The 17765-nt window shown below is 33.5% G+C and overlaps 5 protein-coding genes across 5 annotated transcripts in view; 3 read left to right on the top strand and 2 right to left on the bottom strand.

Annotated features, from left to right (window-relative positions):
- Positions 1-17765, bottom strand: part of LOC145593227 (large ribosomal subunit protein bL19c-like) — a 142377-nt gene that overhangs the window by 36445 nt on the left and 88167 nt on the right. The gene's annotated exons all lie outside the window — the stretch shown is intronic.
- On the top strand, positions 1779-6113 carry LOC145593173 (WPP domain-interacting protein 2-like). The gene is made up of 3 exons (XM_081649683.1): positions 1779-1995; positions 2198-2294; positions 5326-6113. Exons 2-3 carry the CDS (start codon positions 2207-2209, stop codon positions 6024-6026), a joined length of 789 nt encoding a protein of 262 aa, XP_081505809.1. The 5' UTR covers positions 1779-1995; positions 2198-2206; the 3' UTR covers positions 6027-6113.
- LOC145593163 (monooxygenase 3-like) lies at positions 6480-9184 on the top strand. Its single transcript, XM_081649672.1, has 6 exons — positions 6480-6841; positions 7165-7311; positions 7718-7783; positions 7892-8057; positions 8162-8390; positions 8525-9184. The coding sequence occupies exons 1-6, from the start codon at positions 6606-6608 to the stop codon at positions 9028-9030; spliced, it is 1350 nt and encodes a 449-aa protein (XP_081505798.1). The 5' UTR covers positions 6480-6605; the 3' UTR covers positions 9031-9184.
- LOC145593184 (uncharacterized) lies at positions 9102-11088 on the bottom strand. The gene is made up of 2 exons (XM_081649692.1): positions 10654-11088; positions 9102-9588 (listed from the first exon to the last, which is right to left on the bottom strand). Exons 1-2 carry the CDS (start codon positions 10907-10909, stop codon positions 9422-9424), a joined length of 423 nt encoding a protein of 140 aa, XP_081505818.1. The 5' UTR covers positions 10910-11088; the 3' UTR covers positions 9102-9421.
- On the top strand, positions 13022-17164 carry LOC145579933 (ras-related protein RABD2c-like). The gene is made up of 8 exons (XM_081637244.1): positions 13022-13160; positions 14371-14443; positions 15297-15344; positions 15443-15490; positions 15916-15987; positions 16079-16234; positions 16340-16443; positions 16640-17164. The coding sequence occupies exons 1-8, from the start codon at positions 13147-13149 to the stop codon at positions 16731-16733; spliced, it is 609 nt and encodes a 202-aa protein (XP_081493370.1). The 5' UTR covers positions 13022-13146; the 3' UTR covers positions 16734-17164.

Genomic DNA, 17765 nt, shown 5'->3' with positions numbered 1-17765 from the left:
GTGTTATATACATGGGTTGTTTTGTGAATATTATAGGGTTACTCTATAATTGTTTTAAGGTTACTCGATCAATATTGCAGGCGTTTTTCGATCAGATTATAAGAATTACTTTGTTCTTTCATGTGGCTAGCAGTAGTTCACAAAACGCGTTGTGTAAATATATCTGTACTAATTTTTTTTTTTTTTTTTTTTAATTAACAAATGTTGCCAAACAAGTCTATGAATCATGTGACACTATTTATATAGCTGTTTTATTTTATGTCATCCACATACAATTAAATAAACATGTTTTTGCACAAGATTTGATCCCATAATCTCGAGTTTATGATTTTAAAACCGTAGAACTTAAAAACTACATATAGAATAAAATTAAATCAAATACATTCATGACACGATTAAATGTTTCAATGGTAGAAGAAGATATTTGGGGTGGTTTTCATGACAAAAGTAACCAAATTAAACTCTACTTATCTTGTAATCATTAATTAAGGGGTATATGGTGCATTTTTCTTGTGAAAATTCATGGATTAGAGTATTTTTAAAAGACCAAAGGTATATAATGAATTAACTGAAAATTAGGGGTATATAGGGAAAAATCGTAGATTAAATATTTTCATAAACTATCTTTTTCATTCTCAAACTAAAAAGGTTTTTTTTTTCAAATATTAATGATTAATTATCATATTATGAAGTCAAAATTTCCTCACTAGACAAAAATTAGCATTGTTTGGGGCATTTACTATATTTTAGAAATGAAACGAGCACATGTATTAGTAATAACAAATTCAAAGCTATTAAGTACTTGTATCTATTGTTTGTTAGAAAAATAACATTACCTACATCCAATATATACTTTATGTGTTGTATATACCACCCAATTAAAGTATAAACCCAAAAAGATTTGACAAAGTAAAATATTTACGAATAAGACAAGTATTTTAAGTTTACAATAAATTGAAATGCAATACATAATTATACGCAGGACAAACTACTTTAATGAATACTAATAATAGAATTGTACGTAATGGGCCGAGTTAGGGCAGGGTGGACAAATTCTTAAAGGGTTAATGGAGGGGCGGAACACATTAAAATTTCAGTGGGGCAACTCGGATTGAGACTTATCATACTACGTATTTATCATTACTCCATACATCTAATTTCTTTCCTTTTGATAGATAAATTGGTATGTAACTTTTTGGCTTTCTATGTCCGTTATATTCTTCAACCACTGAGAGAAATAAATTTTGGCGTAGATTGATAGAAGTATGCTTCAAAACCTCTAGATCAAGGGTTGTCAATTCTCCTATTCTATCAAAAAAAAAAAAAAAAAGTTTAAAAATGTTAGATTTTAAAAGCATCCAATATATTAGATCGAAAACAAAAATTAGTCGAATTCAAGTTTGATTGGAGAATGAAAATAGAATCATTTGACTCATAAGTCTTGATATCGCCTTTTTTAATCTCTTCTTTTAAAAATAAAAAATAAAAAATTTCCAAAAATAATATTACAAACATACAATTGATATAAGAATGAAAATAGAATCATTTGACTCATAAGTTTGTAGGGGTTACACGATCAATGTTATAGAAATTATTTATTTGGCCAGTGTTATCGGGTTTACTCGGCCAATGCTACTAGAAACTCAGTCAAATATTATAGAGGTTAATCGGCTAGTGCTATAGGAATTACTTAATTTTTTTTTTACCATCAATTACATGGTGTGACTAAACACACAAAATACCTATTCAAAAAATAAAAGGATAAAAGAGAAATTAATATTTTTGTTGGTAATAGAAGTTGAAGATCTAGTTAATAATAACCCAAAGCGTTAAATAACAATCTAATACTCGCTTTAGGCGTTAATGCATATCAATTGATGTAATTTATGTTCATTTCGAATTACTTGACGCTCTCCGATGAAGCGCATTCTCCATTGACGCTCTCCATTGAAGCGCCTTCTAATACTTGAATCCTCCATTGAATCAGCTTCTGAGGTAAACTATTGTTTATTTTCGTAATCAATTTCACAATCTAGGGTTTAATTTCGAAAATTTGAAGTAAATACTAAGATTATGAAAAGAAAATTATGAACCTAATTTGATAATTGAATCAAATATCCCTAAAATTATGTGATAATAATTGAATGAAAGTTGGTTGGTAAATGCTAATGTATCGCACAATCCTTTCAATGGTTAGGATTGAAGTATGAAATTAGAGGTCTTCTCCCTTTTGCCGGATCCTGTTGTCGACTCCATCTTGCTGCTCCAATCTGCCCAACTTGCTCTTCAAACAGGTTTGCTAGACACCTACATTTTTACTAATGTAATGTCTTTGTTTGTTCTATTGTTTGACACTATATATGTTATGATCAATATTAATGACATGCTTCAATGTTAGGCTACCTGATATTACTAGGTATGTGAATTGACAAATTATCTTAGGAGGAGATTTAGATTGTTTGGTTCACATTAGGAATCTTGGGTTTGTCTAGTTGGTGGCGGATTCACGACATTTTCATTTTCTTGGATTTGCTAAGGAGGAGGAGTAGAAGTTCTTTGTGCCACAATTTCAATATTTGGAACAAAACTCTTGTGTCTTTCTTGGGCTTCCTTATCTTCTAATTTGGTCTAAGACAAAGTTTCCTATCAATCAATCAAAGGCTTAATCCCATGATTGGGGTCGGCGACATGAATCAGAAGTGATTAATCTGTATAGTCATCCACAAAAATCTTCCTCCTCCATCCCCTATGATCAAGAGCCTCATCCTCATGCAAATCCATTTGCTTTATATCCTTCCTAACCCCTTCCAACCAAGTCATTTTGACTTTTCCTATACCTTGTTTTAGCTCTCCATGATCCCACTAGCTCCCTGAGGTTTTCGTCTTACATGCCTGAACCAACACAAGAGACTTTCCCTTGGTTTGTCTTCAATGAAATGGGTGTACTCTATATTTTGAATCATGATTCAATTTTTTTAGCTGATGATGTAACATATTTTCTTATCTTCAAAATATAAATAAAAAAAAAAAAGAAAGAAAAATCTAGGCTTTTAATAGCAAATCAAGTAAGGCGCAAATGGCAGACTATGCGCTAGAATTAAACTTAAGCTGCAAAATAATTGATAACACACCGCCACTAGATTTGAAGTTTACCGGGTTAATGCCAATGAGTCTTGTTTGCGTGTTTTCCTTTACTATGAATTGGTTAGCTATCTTTAGAGAAGACTCTTTGTGGTGATATCAAGGAGTCTAGGGTGTGCTGTTTGAACATTCAAGAGTTGTTTCAAATTCCATTGCTGGGTTTTGATAGGTCAAAGGAGTTGTTTTGCCAAAATGCAGTGATGGCAATCTTGTGGTGCTTGGTTGCCTAGAAAGAAATTGTTGAATTTTTAAAGATGTTACTATTCCTCGTAAATTGATGTGGGATTTAGTGACTTTAGGGTTTGAATTGCTCTCTCTCTCTATATTGTACTTTTCCTAAATAAACTCGCCAACATTTCTAATTGTAACGGATCAAACAACAAGAAAAACTTTAGAACATAGGAGTTTGATCCTACTTTTGCTACTTTTACACATGCCCTGCGCCCCTGAATATCTTTCTCCTAGGCCCTGTTTGGTTTGATGCAAAAGGTTTTCAGGGAAAATGAATTTTCCATTTTTTCCCATTTTCCTTTGTTTGGTTTGTTAAGAGGTGGAAAACAATTTTTCCAAGGGTGGAAAATTCCATCCTTAATGATGGAAAACATTTTCCTTCCCAAAACAAGGGAAGCTACATTTTCCTCTCTCCTCCTTACCTCTTTTTTTACTTCCCTCTCATTCATCCTTACATTTCCACTCTTATTTTTTATTTTTCTTGGACTTTTCTTGTATGCAACCAAACAAAAGAAAACTAATTTGCAATTGTGTTTTTCCTTGAAAATATATTTTACATCAAAACTAATTTTCCATTGAAAATGTTTTACATTAAACCAAACGGGGCCCTAGTCTCCAAAATATGTGTCAACAGTAACTGTAGTCTATAACCTTCCTGATATGGCAAGGATGAAGCTGAATACATCCCAAATAGGGTAAACACCTTGTCTCATCTTGATATGGGGTTTATTTAGGGAAAGTGGAGTAAAGTTGATTGTTGTTGTTGTTGATGCTTCCCTATTTACTTAGAAGTTGCAATGAACACCCCATCCTTTGGATTAAAACTTTCATTCATAGTTATGTTATATAAGGCCTTTTTTCTGGCAATCATCTAAGAATCAACTCATAGGTTTTGCTTGGCTTGTTTGACAAACTTGTAGTATGAGCTGTATGTATTGACTTGTTAGTGTTAGTTGCTCTTAAAGATATTTGGTAATATTGGCTGTTAGCAGTTAGAATACATATGAATTGCTTTTGAGCTAAACAATTATTGCATTTATGATTATCCTACTACAACTAAGAGGAAAATCTACTTCAAAATTCCAATGAGCTTTTTCATTTGGCTGAAATGCTGACTGTTCAGTTTTCTAGCATATAAACAAATAAGTTGCCAAAAATATACTGTTGTTGTTTGACCACATTAATGTGCTAAAATGCTAAAGCCAACTAAAATACCTTTTGCTAAACTAGACATAAGCTGACAAGCAAAAACAATCAGTATGCTCTTTCTACAATGTCTTGCTCGGCTGCTTTTGTTTCATTTTTCAGCTGTAGATAATACTCTCTGAATTGGAACCCAATTGCGTATGCTAGTTTAGTTTAGTTTATTTTATTTTTTTTTTATTTTATTTATATTGCTCTCGCCTTTTTCTTCCAACATTACCTGATACTCTAATAGCAATTACAGAAATGATTAGGGCTGTGTGCATGGACTAGTAACTAGAAGATAATTAATATGCTATAGTGCAGGTCATACTTGATTTAGCATATGCAACAACATTAACATGAAGCCATTTCATTGTGTGACTTTTTAAATCAATATCAGATCTATGATGCAGTTTTTAGTACTCGGTAATCAGGAGTTTGCCAGACAAATCTGTCAACACTGTGATGTTTTATAATCTTGTACACGTGTTATAAATATCTATCTTAACTTTGAAAATTGATTTACTGGCTCTGTGTTTGCTTCCTAGTTTTATTCTTCGTTTTTAAATTTCTGTTTCCAATTTCACGTTTTCCTGCCATAAGTGTGATCTGCTAATTGCGAAATATTGCTCCTTTTTTTTTTTTTTTTTTTTTTTTGGGTTTGGTAGTTGTTTTAGACCTAACTGCCAAACTGCCTTGCACAGCATCTGTTGGAGGTACTACAGTTATTTCTACATTTTACACCTAGCCTGCATTTGATTTTTGCAGAAATTCAGAAATTCGAGGAGATAGGCAAGGGCATTTGTTCGTTGTTTGATGACTCCGACAAGACTAGTGGTGTTTCTGTCCCCTCTGTGTCTGTTGATCCTTTAGTTTACATGGAAAATGCTTCTGATGGTTGTTGGAGTGAGTTTAATCATGCCTATTTGAGCAAGATTGTCCCAACACTTGAAAGACAGCTGAATGAAGCTGAAGGTAGCCTAAAGGAGAAGGAACTGAGGATTGCTGAACTCGAAACAATGACATGTATGGATTCACCTCAAGAACGTGTAAGGAGCACTATTGAGCAACAAAACAAAAGATGCATAGAAATTGAAGCCGAGCTGCAGGATCTCTTCAAGAAAAAACTTGAAGCTGAAGTTGAGTCAGTTGTGATAGCAAGATCTTCCATGGACTTGAGTGTTCTCGTTGAAGATAAGTTTAAGCTTTTGAAGGAGCAAATTTCTCTATCTAAGGAGCAAGCACAGTCTCCAAGAATGACAAACAAGGGTGTCATGCTACAAGGGCAAGCTGAGAAGTCAGACGCAATGTATAGTGGTATCTTGAGCTGTGAAGAGATTCAGAAGATGCAAAAACGGGTAGTTAAGCTTACAAAATGCCTTATTATGCAATTGGTTTTGTTGGTCTTAGTATTTGCTCTGTTTTTCATGAAACTAGTACCCAATTCAGCGGTGCTTGTACCCACTTAGTACACTATATATGTAGTTAAGTGATTTCTTTCACATCTTGTATTTCTGGGTTAAATCAAGATCGATGATTAATTTTCTTTTGCTTTATTTTTCCGTTTTACTTTCATTTTTAGGTCTAAAAAAAAGGTACATATTTTGCAAAAATATATTAAGTTGGATCTTGTTAGATTCGTAATAGTGTGTATTTTATTATTCCTATGTAAATTTTTTTTACTACTTCCGTTTTACATTATCTGTAACTTTTGGTTAAAAACAACCGTATTAACGGTTGTAAGACTTGTAAGTTGTTATTTTTTGACTAATGAGGGAATATTTTTATTTATATATTGTAAGATTTATTTGCAAATCAAAACTAATTAAATTATGTTTTTCAGCAACATTGTTTATTTAACGTGGAAAGAACAAGACCTTAGATTTTCCAAAAAAAAAAAAAAAAGCTCTTAGATTGTTTTTTATCTTTATTTCTCAGCCACTGCTTCAATGTTGGCATCATTCTATGGCCATCTTCCCACAACCCTCTTTTCTCTCTCCTTTGTGCAATTGACTGTGTGTTAACTTCCCCTGCAACACTAAAAAACAATGTCATCAAAAACTAAATCATCTCTTCTTCTTGCCAACAAATTTCTCCCACCTTCTTCAACTTCACTTAATCACCAAAAATCAACATACTCACCTAACAAATTTATTCCATATAAACCACAAAAAGGAAACAAATTCTTCTGTTTATCAAAATCAAATTCTGATACCCGGAATGAAGATATAGTCATTGTTGGTGCTGGAATTGCTGGTCTTGCCACCGCTCTCGCCCTTCACAGGTATTTTAGACACTCCGTGTGAATTACCTCTGTTCGAATTTAGTTGTCACGTTAGTAGTTTAAAGTATATTGTTAATGTAATACAAGTACGTAGTATTTAATTCTGAACATACTACACTGGTTTTAGTTGTTTCAGTTATCACGTTACTAGCTCAAATTAAACTATCAATGTAATATGTAATTCCGAGCAGACTACATACCTTAGATACTTGTACATACATAAGAAGATTAATAAGAACTTAAATGTTTGGGTTGAAATTTTGTTCTTTTAATTTGTAAATTGGATAGTATGATAATGAAATGTTGCTTTTGTTTTATTAAAGGCTTGGAATTCCATCATTAGTTTTGGAGCAATCAGATTTCTTAAGAAAAGGGGGGACATCACTCACCCTCTTTAAGAATGGGTGGAAAGTATTGGATATTCTTGGTGTTGGAAATGAGCTTAGGACCCAATTTCTTCAAATTCAAGGGTAATGCTTTCATATTCTATATACTCCCTCCGTTCCTTAACTATGTGTCTATTTCTCTCTATTACGTGAGTAATAAATGATAGAATTAGGCATGTAGTTAAGGGACGGAAGGAGTAGTAATTATGCAATAATCTTCTTTGATCATTCCATTTCGGTTTGCTTGAATATTAAGGTTTTTGCATTGTAAAAGCTAATTTCTCACTGCAATATCTGAAGCACAATATATACAGTACTGAGAGTTTGATCAATATATTGAAAATCGCGACAGAATCCATGAATGTTTCCTTTTAAAATCACCACTTACAAGAATAAGACATTACAATTGATTGAGCAATACTTGGTATGATCTTATGATTCATGGTACTTGTTTTTGCCACTGAATATGTACATGATATCAGCTGCACAGGATGACTATAAAAACAGACGAAGGGAAAGAACTCAGGTCATTTGAGTTCAAAGACGTAGATCCAAGGTAAAGTAATTCACTTTTTAAGCCATTCTTGAAATTTTCTTCGGATTCAGCCTATACATTTTGATATGGAATACTAACTAAGTTGATACACTCTGTAACAAATTGTAGTCAAGAGGTACGTGCAGTGGAGAGGAGAGTTCTTCTGCAGACTCTTGCTGATGCACTACCCCCAAATTCTGTGCAATTCTCGTCGAAGTTGGCTAAGATTGAAACAAATCAGGGAACAGGGGAAACTCAGCTAGAGTTAACTAATGGTGCTAAATTATCAGCCAAGGTTGTTAGCTATCTTCTGATGGTTTCTTCATAATATGTCAAGGATCAAGGCTAACAGAGTAACAGCACATAACACTAACTACCTCTGATATCATGTTTCATTAGGTTGTTATAGGATGTGATGGAATCCGGTCTCAAATAGCACAGTGGATGGATTTTCCAGAGCCTAAGTATGCTGGTCATTGTGCTATTCGAGGGCTGGCAGTTTACAGTGAAGGGCAGCCTCATCAACCGCGAGTGAGTTACATCTATGGAAGAGGAGTGAGAGCTGGATTTGTTCCTGTTTCGCCAACAAAAGTTTATTGGTTCATCTGCTTCAACAGAAGCTCTCCAGGTCCAGCAAATTACATTCTGTAGAGCTATATATCTTACGGTCTTACCTTATTACATTTGAGTTCTCATAGGGATAACATCATTCATTCATTTTCATTAAACCGTCTATAACACGAAGTTTTTTGAAATTTTCAGGTCCAAAAATTTCCAATCCACTAGAGGTGAAGAGACAAGCACTCGATTTAGTCAGCAAATGGCCTTCTGAGCTGCGGGACACCATAGATCTTACGCCTGAAGAGACAATCAGTCGAGCAGCCCTCGAGGACCGGTGGCTATGGCCCACTCTGACTCCCCCAGTGTCAAAAGGAGGAGTTGTGCTAGCCGGAGATGCCTGGCATCCAATGACTCCCAATCTTGGTCAAGGTGGATGCTGTGCCCTAGAGGATGCAATTGTCTTGGCAAAGAAGCTCTCTAGAGCAATAAATCATGGACAAGGATCTATTGAAGATGCAATGAAATCATATGGAGATGAGAGGTGGCCTCGTGTCTTTCCTTTAACCATCCGAGCAAACCTTGTTGGTAACCTCCTCCAGTGGGAGAATCCTGCAGTTTGTGCAGTGAGAAATAGCATTGTTATACCCAAGGTAGTCCAGATAGGACCTCTGCTGGAGCATACAAATTTTGCTAGTGAACCTCTGTAATTGTGACATTGTTAAACAGAATCGGAGTGGTTTTGGGGGGGAAAGAAATAGACATATAGTCAAACTCAATGTGCAAGACTCAGAAGTCGACAATAATATAAATATTATACGAGTATAATAAATTAATAAGCTGTCTTTACCATAAATTTATACATTTAGTCTTCCACCTACATATGTATATAGCCTATACTCTCAGCTGCAATATTAGGAAGAGTAGCTGACTACAAAAACTCTCACCTAAAAATATTTGATTCTACTCTGCATCTCTCTAAACTATCCTTCTGGTCGAAGAATTCAAAAGGATGGAAGCTTGCCTCAACCAAACAGGGCTTCAGTTGGTTCTATAGATCTCCACAAGTGAATAGAGCGCAACAGCTTTATCCGTCTGAATTCAGTTCGAGTGATTCTTATCAATTGTCCGATGCTGGTGCAACAAATCATGTTCTTCAAGCTCCAAGTGCACAGTGTTCTGAGTGCCATCAATGCCAACAGCCCCAGCAGCCTGCAAACCTTCAATTCTTGCAGCTACCGAACCAGGCTTGTTACTTATAACATCAACTGAAATTTTAGAGAAAAACCAGTGATCATTTAACACAAGGAAATGGATTAGAGGGGAAAACCATTGCGATTACACTCAAATTGGAGGGTATTACTGTTCCCAAAAGAATCATGTCAACATGAATGGAACAGCTAGTAATGAAATGAATCATAAACCAGTATTCCTCAGTCCTTGAAGATCAAGTAGCTTACAAGAACGCATTACCAAAAACAATTGAAGTGACATGGTATCAACATTAACATACAATTACTGTTTTAAAGGGTTCATGGATTCATTTTATAACTATTGCAACATTCTTTTTAAGAGATGAAAATGAAAAAAAAAAAAAAAAAAAAAAAAACTTAATCCAACTAATAATGATTTTAATAGTCCTACAACTAAACAACCTCGGATCAAATCATATCTACATCATTGCCCATTGTTTGTAAGTTGTAACTCTATATACAAAAAAAACACACACAAAAAAAGAAGTAAAAGAGATTATCTTTAACTCCTAAATAATCAACAATGGTAAGAAATCCCAAAAAAAACAAGGGTATATAAGTATATTGGTTTTAGTTCCTATCAAGGACATACATCATTGAACTAATAATTCATGCTCCGTAGCATACAAATATATACTCAAAAACACCAATTATTCGTGTCATCATAACATAATTTCTAATTTTAGTGCAAGCCATAAAGAAAAGAACAATAACAATGATATAGACGGGATTCGATTCGACCTCGTGTCTGGACTAAACCAACTAAAAATTAGCCAACATTTCCTCCCCATATCTCCATGAGCTCATAACTCATAAGCAATAATCATATAATACAATCATAAACCCACTTTCATAAACAAATGGACTCAACACTAAACAACAAAAAATATCACACCTTCAAAATAAATTTAATTCCAATTAAATTATTCCATCTAATAACATAACATGACAATCAAAATTCATGATTAACATAAGAATACCAACAAAACCCAGATGATAAAATTAACAGGGCAATTTGTATAAGACATAAAAACAGGAAATAAATTTATATTCAAGATATAAGAAAAACAAAATTCAAACCTGGGTTGGAGAAAAACCAAAGGATTACAGCACAGAGAAGAAGAACAAGAGGAATAAGATGAATGGCATTTTCAGCGGATCTAAGGCGAGATTTCTCCTTCTTAGCGGGATGAGATCCAGGATTATAAACTGGAAGATTTGCATTGGTGTTCCCATTTGCATCACCATCGATTGGTAATGGAGAAGATGAAAAGAAGGAAGATGAATTTCTGTAATATTCATCTGCTACTCTTGTATTGCTCGATGATCTATGCATTTTTTTTGTTGATTGATTGATTTTGTCTATGATTTTTGTGAATTTGAATTGGTTTATTGTTGAGAGATTTAAGGAATTTGATGAAGATTCTGTGAAGAGAGGATGAAAGGAGAGAAAAGGGGAAAGTGGGGTGGCGGGGGAAAGAAGAGAGATGGGGATTTTGGGGAGGGAAATGGGGATTGGAAGGAAACCTTACATTCTCGAATCTTGGGCCTTTATGTATTTTTTTATACTCGTACTTCCTCCGTTTTGCGTTACATTTATCAAATACGATCCTGTTTTATTAAGTGTTTAATTGTTTATAAAGTATATTGAAAATTTGTCAGAAACAACCTTTTAAAGTGTCCACTTTACTAAAAACAACCTTTTAAATTTTTTTTTGCAACTTCAGACCACATTATAAAACTTTTTTATCAAAGACAACCAAATGCTACTTTCCGGCGTTGACTCTATTTTTCCCGATGTTGACCATTAGTGTGCAACGCACATGACCTCGTATATTGCTTAATACACCAATTTTCCCTCCAATTCACTCGTACAAAAAGAGAAATGAAAGAGAAGCAGGGGTTTTAATAGGAGTTAATTGGAGGGGAAAAGGGGTGTATTAAGCAATATAGGAGGTCACGTGACTCGCACACTCGTGGTCAACATCGGGAAAAATAGAGTCAACGCCGAAAAGTAACATTTGGTTGTCTTTGATAAAAAAATTTTATAATGTGGTCTGAAATTGCAAAAAAAAATTTAAAAGGTTGTTTTAAATAAAGTGGACACTTTAAAAGGTTGTTTCTAACAAATTTTCCAAGTATATTTTAATATGTTCCTCAAAAAAAAAAATATATATATATATATATATATATTATACCTATAATATCCATTCTCTTCCCAAATGGTATATACATTTTCTTTTTTTTTTATTTCTTTCATCTCGCATTTATTGTTTTTTAATAAATTATTAACCTCACTATTTTTCTTTTACATTTTCTTTCACTCCGAAATATTAATTTTTTTTTTTTGACAAGCTCCGAAATATTAATTTAACTACATCATTTATATTTCCTTTTTAAAGTAATTTGATGAAATTAGAAAATGAGGTGGGATGTATCCATCCTAGAGTTATAAAAGTTTCATTAACCATGCATGTATGATCTCTGTAGCTAGTCTCAAGAATGAGATTATTATTGATTTAATGATATTGGTAAACTTAATTTGATTAAATGATATGATTGATAATGAGTTTAATTCATCAAAAATTAGCATACTTCATGATTTGGGATTTTAGATATTAGGAAAATTATATAGAAGAAGTATAGAGAGAAAAGGGGGAAGAGGGTGGCAAGGGAATGAAGTTAGAGATTTTGGGGAGGGAAATGGAGATGACAAGAAACTTTAGTTCTCTAATAATCTTAACCCTTTAAATATAATTAATATACCAATTAACTTGATTTTTATTATGATTATTATACTTTATGATATTGGACATTATTTTTTTTTTGAAATTTTATACAAATATATATTGAATAGGTGAATTCACGACGAAACAAGTAACCCAATACTTCATGGTAATGCTTTACATGTTGGAGAGTAAAGGGTATCAATGTAGCAACAAGCATCATTCATCATTCATTTCACACATCATGATGTATATAAGTGCACAATGTGCACATTTAACTCATAATATTTTTTTATAATACTCCATATGGTTAGTGACACTTGAATGAGAAATTGATATCCTAATATTATAGCCATGTAAACAAAGCAACCTCTTACCACTAAATCACATTTGGATAGATAATTTAACCTATTAGCCCACAAATTAATTTTTAACATTTATAATTTTTCTTGCATATTTTAATCAAGAAAATAAATCTACACTTTTTATTTCCAATACAAAAATAACCAAAAACAAAAAAAGGAAGAAGAGTTGCTTATATAAGAAATTCATGATTGGGTGGAGATCCCAATTTCCCTCCAAAAAAATTTGACCAAATAAATAAAATCACACATTTATCAAACAATTTTTAACCACGATCTATGACACGTGGCGACTCCTCGCCGCAGTTCCGACGTCATAAATTCACGCCTCTCCTTCATTTCCCGTATATAAAAGGCCGACACTTTCGGTTCAATTTAAAACTTTGAACCACTTTCATTTTTTTCATTTTCTCTCTCCTTTTTTCTTTGATTGTTTTTAATTATTTGATAAAAAAAACAGGTGGTGTTCTCCATTAATTTCAGTCATGAATTCTGAATAGTAAGTTTAATTTATCAATTTTAGCTTACATTTTATGTCATTTTTGAATTATGTTTCCATCAATTCATAATTTGATGTTGTTACTTTATAATTCGTTTGATTATCTTTTATACAGATCTAGTTTGAAATTGACTGCAAATTTTTTACATGCATTTGGTATATTTGATCTGATTATATGATTTTAGTAATTTTTATTTATTTATGGATTAATCGATTCTTTAAAGCATTGATCTTTGATGAATTTTGATTTTTTTTTTTTTTAATTGGCAAAATGTGATAATTATATGTAAGTGATAAATTCTTCATATTTTTAGGTTTAGTTTTCTGGATTAGAATTCTCTTTTTTTTCATGTGTTAGTAGCAGAATTTTAGATATGTAATCATGCTAAGGTAGTATGTTAATTCAAATGTAAGACAAATATAATAATTTAAGAGGAGCAATGGTTGAATCATTTCAATGTAATGCAATAATATGAGAAGCAATTTTATTAATTTTGCGGCCTGTGTGTGGCGGTCGTATTCAACTCTGGATGATTTCAATTTTTATTTTAATGATCTTGAATGTTGATCTATTTTGTCAATTGTTAAAATCATTCCCCTTATTAGATTTATTAATGTCAGAAATTCAGAATATGAGGGGGTATGTTGAGATGTTATAATGTAATATGTGGGGATAAGCTTCGTTTTTATACGGTCAATGTTGATTTGGGATGTGCTAGCAGGCATCAACTTGGCTGCCATAATCATATATGAAACCAGCAAATTAAATGAATTATATCAAAATTAGGAAGTGTGACCTATGGGGAAACGCGAACATGAGTGATCCTTTTGATAGCTTAATAGCTTGCCAAAGCTTTTGGATGCGTTAAGGAAAATTGTTGTAATAATGGATTCTGCGAACTCATATTTGTACATATCATAGGTATGTTATTAAGGTTAGAACAACTGAAAGTCGTATTAAGTTGTATGACTAAGAACTTTACTTTTCCATGTTTTGTGCTGTTCTGTGTGAAACTGTGAACCTACATTACCCGTCATTCTGATTTCTTTGAATATTTCCTTTTAAAACAATTTAACTATTGTTATAATGATGCTTTAATATACTTCATAATTTACTTCATAATTTATTTGAAGAGTACTAAGATTAAAAGAGTCCTTTTTTTGAAATCAATAAAGTCAGTTGATGAATTTACTTCATAATTTTATGCAGTGATTACTTGTTCAAACTTTTGCTCATTGGAGATTCTGGTGTTGGCAAGTCTTGTCTTCTGTTGAGGTTTGCTGTGAGTTTCCGAACCTTAAAATTCTTTTCTTTTTGTTCTTAAATCATTTGCATGGCTCGGTGGCTCCTTCACTTGACTTTGTGTGGATGATATCATTGCTTAGCTTTAATGAATTGGTTACAGAATTCCTCTTTTATGGATAGTCACTCAAGGGTAATTTATTCGGTGTGAACTTTTATCTTAGCCTCATTATTAGTTTTTTCTACATCCTGATTCATTTAGTACGGATGACTTCTGAATTTAAATTGGCTAGAGATTTTGCATTAATTTTAGTGATATATATAACTACTTTTTCCAGAGAGTTGGATTTTTAAAAAATGGGGCTCATTTCTAAGTGTATTTGAGTATTGGAAGGTTTAAGATTGTGGTGCCCTCGGTGACTCTATAGTTGTTTTTGTTGGTGTTTGCCTTCCCAAACGTTAAATGTATAGTCTTTTAGGCAATATGCTTGAGTGCTATAGCTTAGGTGAACTGGACATAATCTATGCTGAGCTGGGCTGAATCTCTGATTCTTGTAGAAACAGTTGCAAGTGAGTGTATTAGCTTTCTTTGTCACCTTTTAGCATCTTCATCTCTGTATGTAGATGCTTATGTATGTGTGATTTTTGAGTTAAGTCTGCTTCTCCCTTTTGTTTGATTGGATTTTGAATTCTTAGATTTTGTCAACAATCTTTCATGATTTGAGTAAAGTTAATAAAGCAAATCATGAGAAGAATTTTGGAATAGACATCACTATCTTGCTCCTCCCAACACTTCCATTACTCGTGTGTGCCTGTGTGGTACTGTGGTGTGTTGGCTCCTTGAACACTACCTTATTACATTTGCCTGACATTAGATGGTTTTATGATAACAGGATGATGCCTATCTTGAGAGCTACATCAGCACCATTGGAGTTGACTTTGTAAGTTTATGGCTCTAACTTACTTTTCAATCCTTCCCCTCCAACAAATGGGGATGGTTTAAGTAATATCTAATATAATGACCATGATCTATCTACAGAAAATCCGCACTGTTGAACAAGATGGGAAGAGTGTCAAGCTCCAGATTGTAAGTATTTTATGACCTTATAGTTTAGATTCTTAAAGCTTATTCCAAAGGCACTGATACAAAATAGGCTGAAAGAAAAACAGTGCCAGAAGGGCCAATCAGTGACTTAAGGTCACGTTTGTAACATTTTAAATCAATCCTTATCAATTTAAAATGAGAGTGTAAATAAAAAGTGGATGAATGTTGGTTATGCCCTTTCAACACGTATATAAGTTAAGCAGGAAGGACATTTATCTGAATCAGAGAAGGGATTGTTTTGTGAATATCATAGAAACTTTTGTAATTTAAGAGTGTATTTAAAACCACTAAAAGTCAATTCATTTATGTTTTTAGTGGGACACTCCATGTCTGAATTAACACTATGCACCAATGTGGTGTAAATCTTTTGGAAGTACTTTCCATTTACACGGTTTGTTATTGTTCAGTGGGATACTGCAGGGCAAGAACGTTTCAGAACAATCACCAGTAGCTACTACCGTGGGGCTCATGGGATCATTGTGAGTAGGTTAAATAATGTTCATTGTATTGAATATATCTTCATTTTTTATACTGTTCGTTGTAGAATAATAGCTGCTTGCTTATCTGCAGGTGGTTTATGATGTGACTGACCAAGAGAGCTTTGACAACGTGAAGCAATGGCTCAATGAGATTGATCGTTATGCAAGTGATAATGTAAACAAACTTCTAGTTGGAAACAAGTGCGACTTAACAGCGAATAAAGTTGTCTCCTATGAGACGGGTAAGGTGAGTGATTCAACTTGAATTTTCATCTACGTTATATATGCGTATCTTCTATTTGGTTCTTGATTTTCCCCCTCTAGTTCTAAACTTATGCTTGCGTTTATACAGGCGTTTGCAGATGAAATTGGGATCCCCTTTATGGAAACCAGTGCAAAGAGTGCCACCAATGTGGAACAAGCTTTTATGGCTATGACTGGTTCAATCAAGAATAGGTAAATTAAATCATAATTTGTCTTTGGACATTGAACTTATAGTATAGTTATAAACTTTTACTTGTGAGATTTAGAATTGAGAAATGGCACTACAGATAAGACTAGCTTAATTCCTTACAGAGACAACTATGGTTTTGTTTACAGTATAATGTTTTAGGTTTACAACTCTATCTAAAATTTTGGTTTGCAACTGCAGGATGGCTAGCCAACCTGCTATGAATGCTAAGGCGCCGACTGTTCAACTTAAAGGACAGCCATTGAATCAGAAGGCTGGCTGCTGCTCATCATGAAGTGGCATCATTATGGTCACATTTTTAAATGGTTATTCAGTAGTTCTATTGTTGTAAACATAGTTTTCTATGAACGCAATCTTGCTGAGGAATATACAAATTTTGCTTCAGCTGGTTCACTAATGTTTTATCTTTACTCCGCAATTGTTTTTGTTTAGCAAGCATATGTACAGTATTTGAAACTATAGTCCTTGTTGTCTCACAAAGAAGTTTTAGCAAGGTTGCAATGCTATCTAAGTTGGTGCTCGCCTGGATTTTAGGTTTCAGCCCGACTTGGGGTCTGAGACCTAACCCTCCTCTCACCCACCCTCAGCATACACAATGTAAGCCCTAATTTAAGGCATGATGTTGATAATGGGGGTATGTTAAACCCATATTTGCTGTAAGTGTTGCGAGCATCACTGTGTAGTAGTATCTTTTTTCATCGGGAAATAACACTTAACCAAAGCCCGAGCTGACAAATTGTAAATCGATAAATTGGTCGTTTAAAGGAAAATTGGATGGTTCCACCCACCCAATTGGACTTCTAAAGGGTATTAGGGGGTAGGGACCATGGTAAACATTTCGGCAATTTTTATTTTCGGGAGAAAAAAAATCAAAAATTTTCAAAATTGAAGGCTAATATCCACGCTTTTTGAGAAAATTTTGCAGGTTTCGGGGCCCCGGTGTAGATTAGTATTAATATTTTAGGGGATACATCTCGGGGTCGTATAATGTCGTTTGGAACCATAAATGATCATTATATGTTGTCATAAATGTTCGCAGTAGCTTGAGTTAATGAAATCCGCGCAAGTTGTAAATCGATAATTAAATTGGCCGTTTAAAGGCAAAGTGGATAGTTCCACCAACCCAATTGGACTCCCGGGGGGTATTAAGGACCATGCTAAACATTTCAGCAATTTTTATTTCCGGCGAAAAAAGTCAAAAATTTCCAAAATTGGAGACTAATATCCACGCTTTTAAAGAAATTTAGAAGGTCAAGGTCCGATGTCGAAAAGTCTTGAAATTTAAGGGGATACATCTCAGGGTCAT

This window comes from Chenopodium album, chromosome 2 (assembly GCF_948465745.1).
Source record: "Chenopodium album chromosome 2, dcCheAlbu1.1, whole genome shotgun sequence".
Classification (NCBI taxonomy): Eukaryota; Viridiplantae; Streptophyta; class Magnoliopsida; order Caryophyllales; family Amaranthaceae; genus Chenopodium; species Chenopodium album.
Note: the sequence above shows the minus strand (reverse complement) of the source record. Positions and strands in the feature narration are given on the sequence as shown.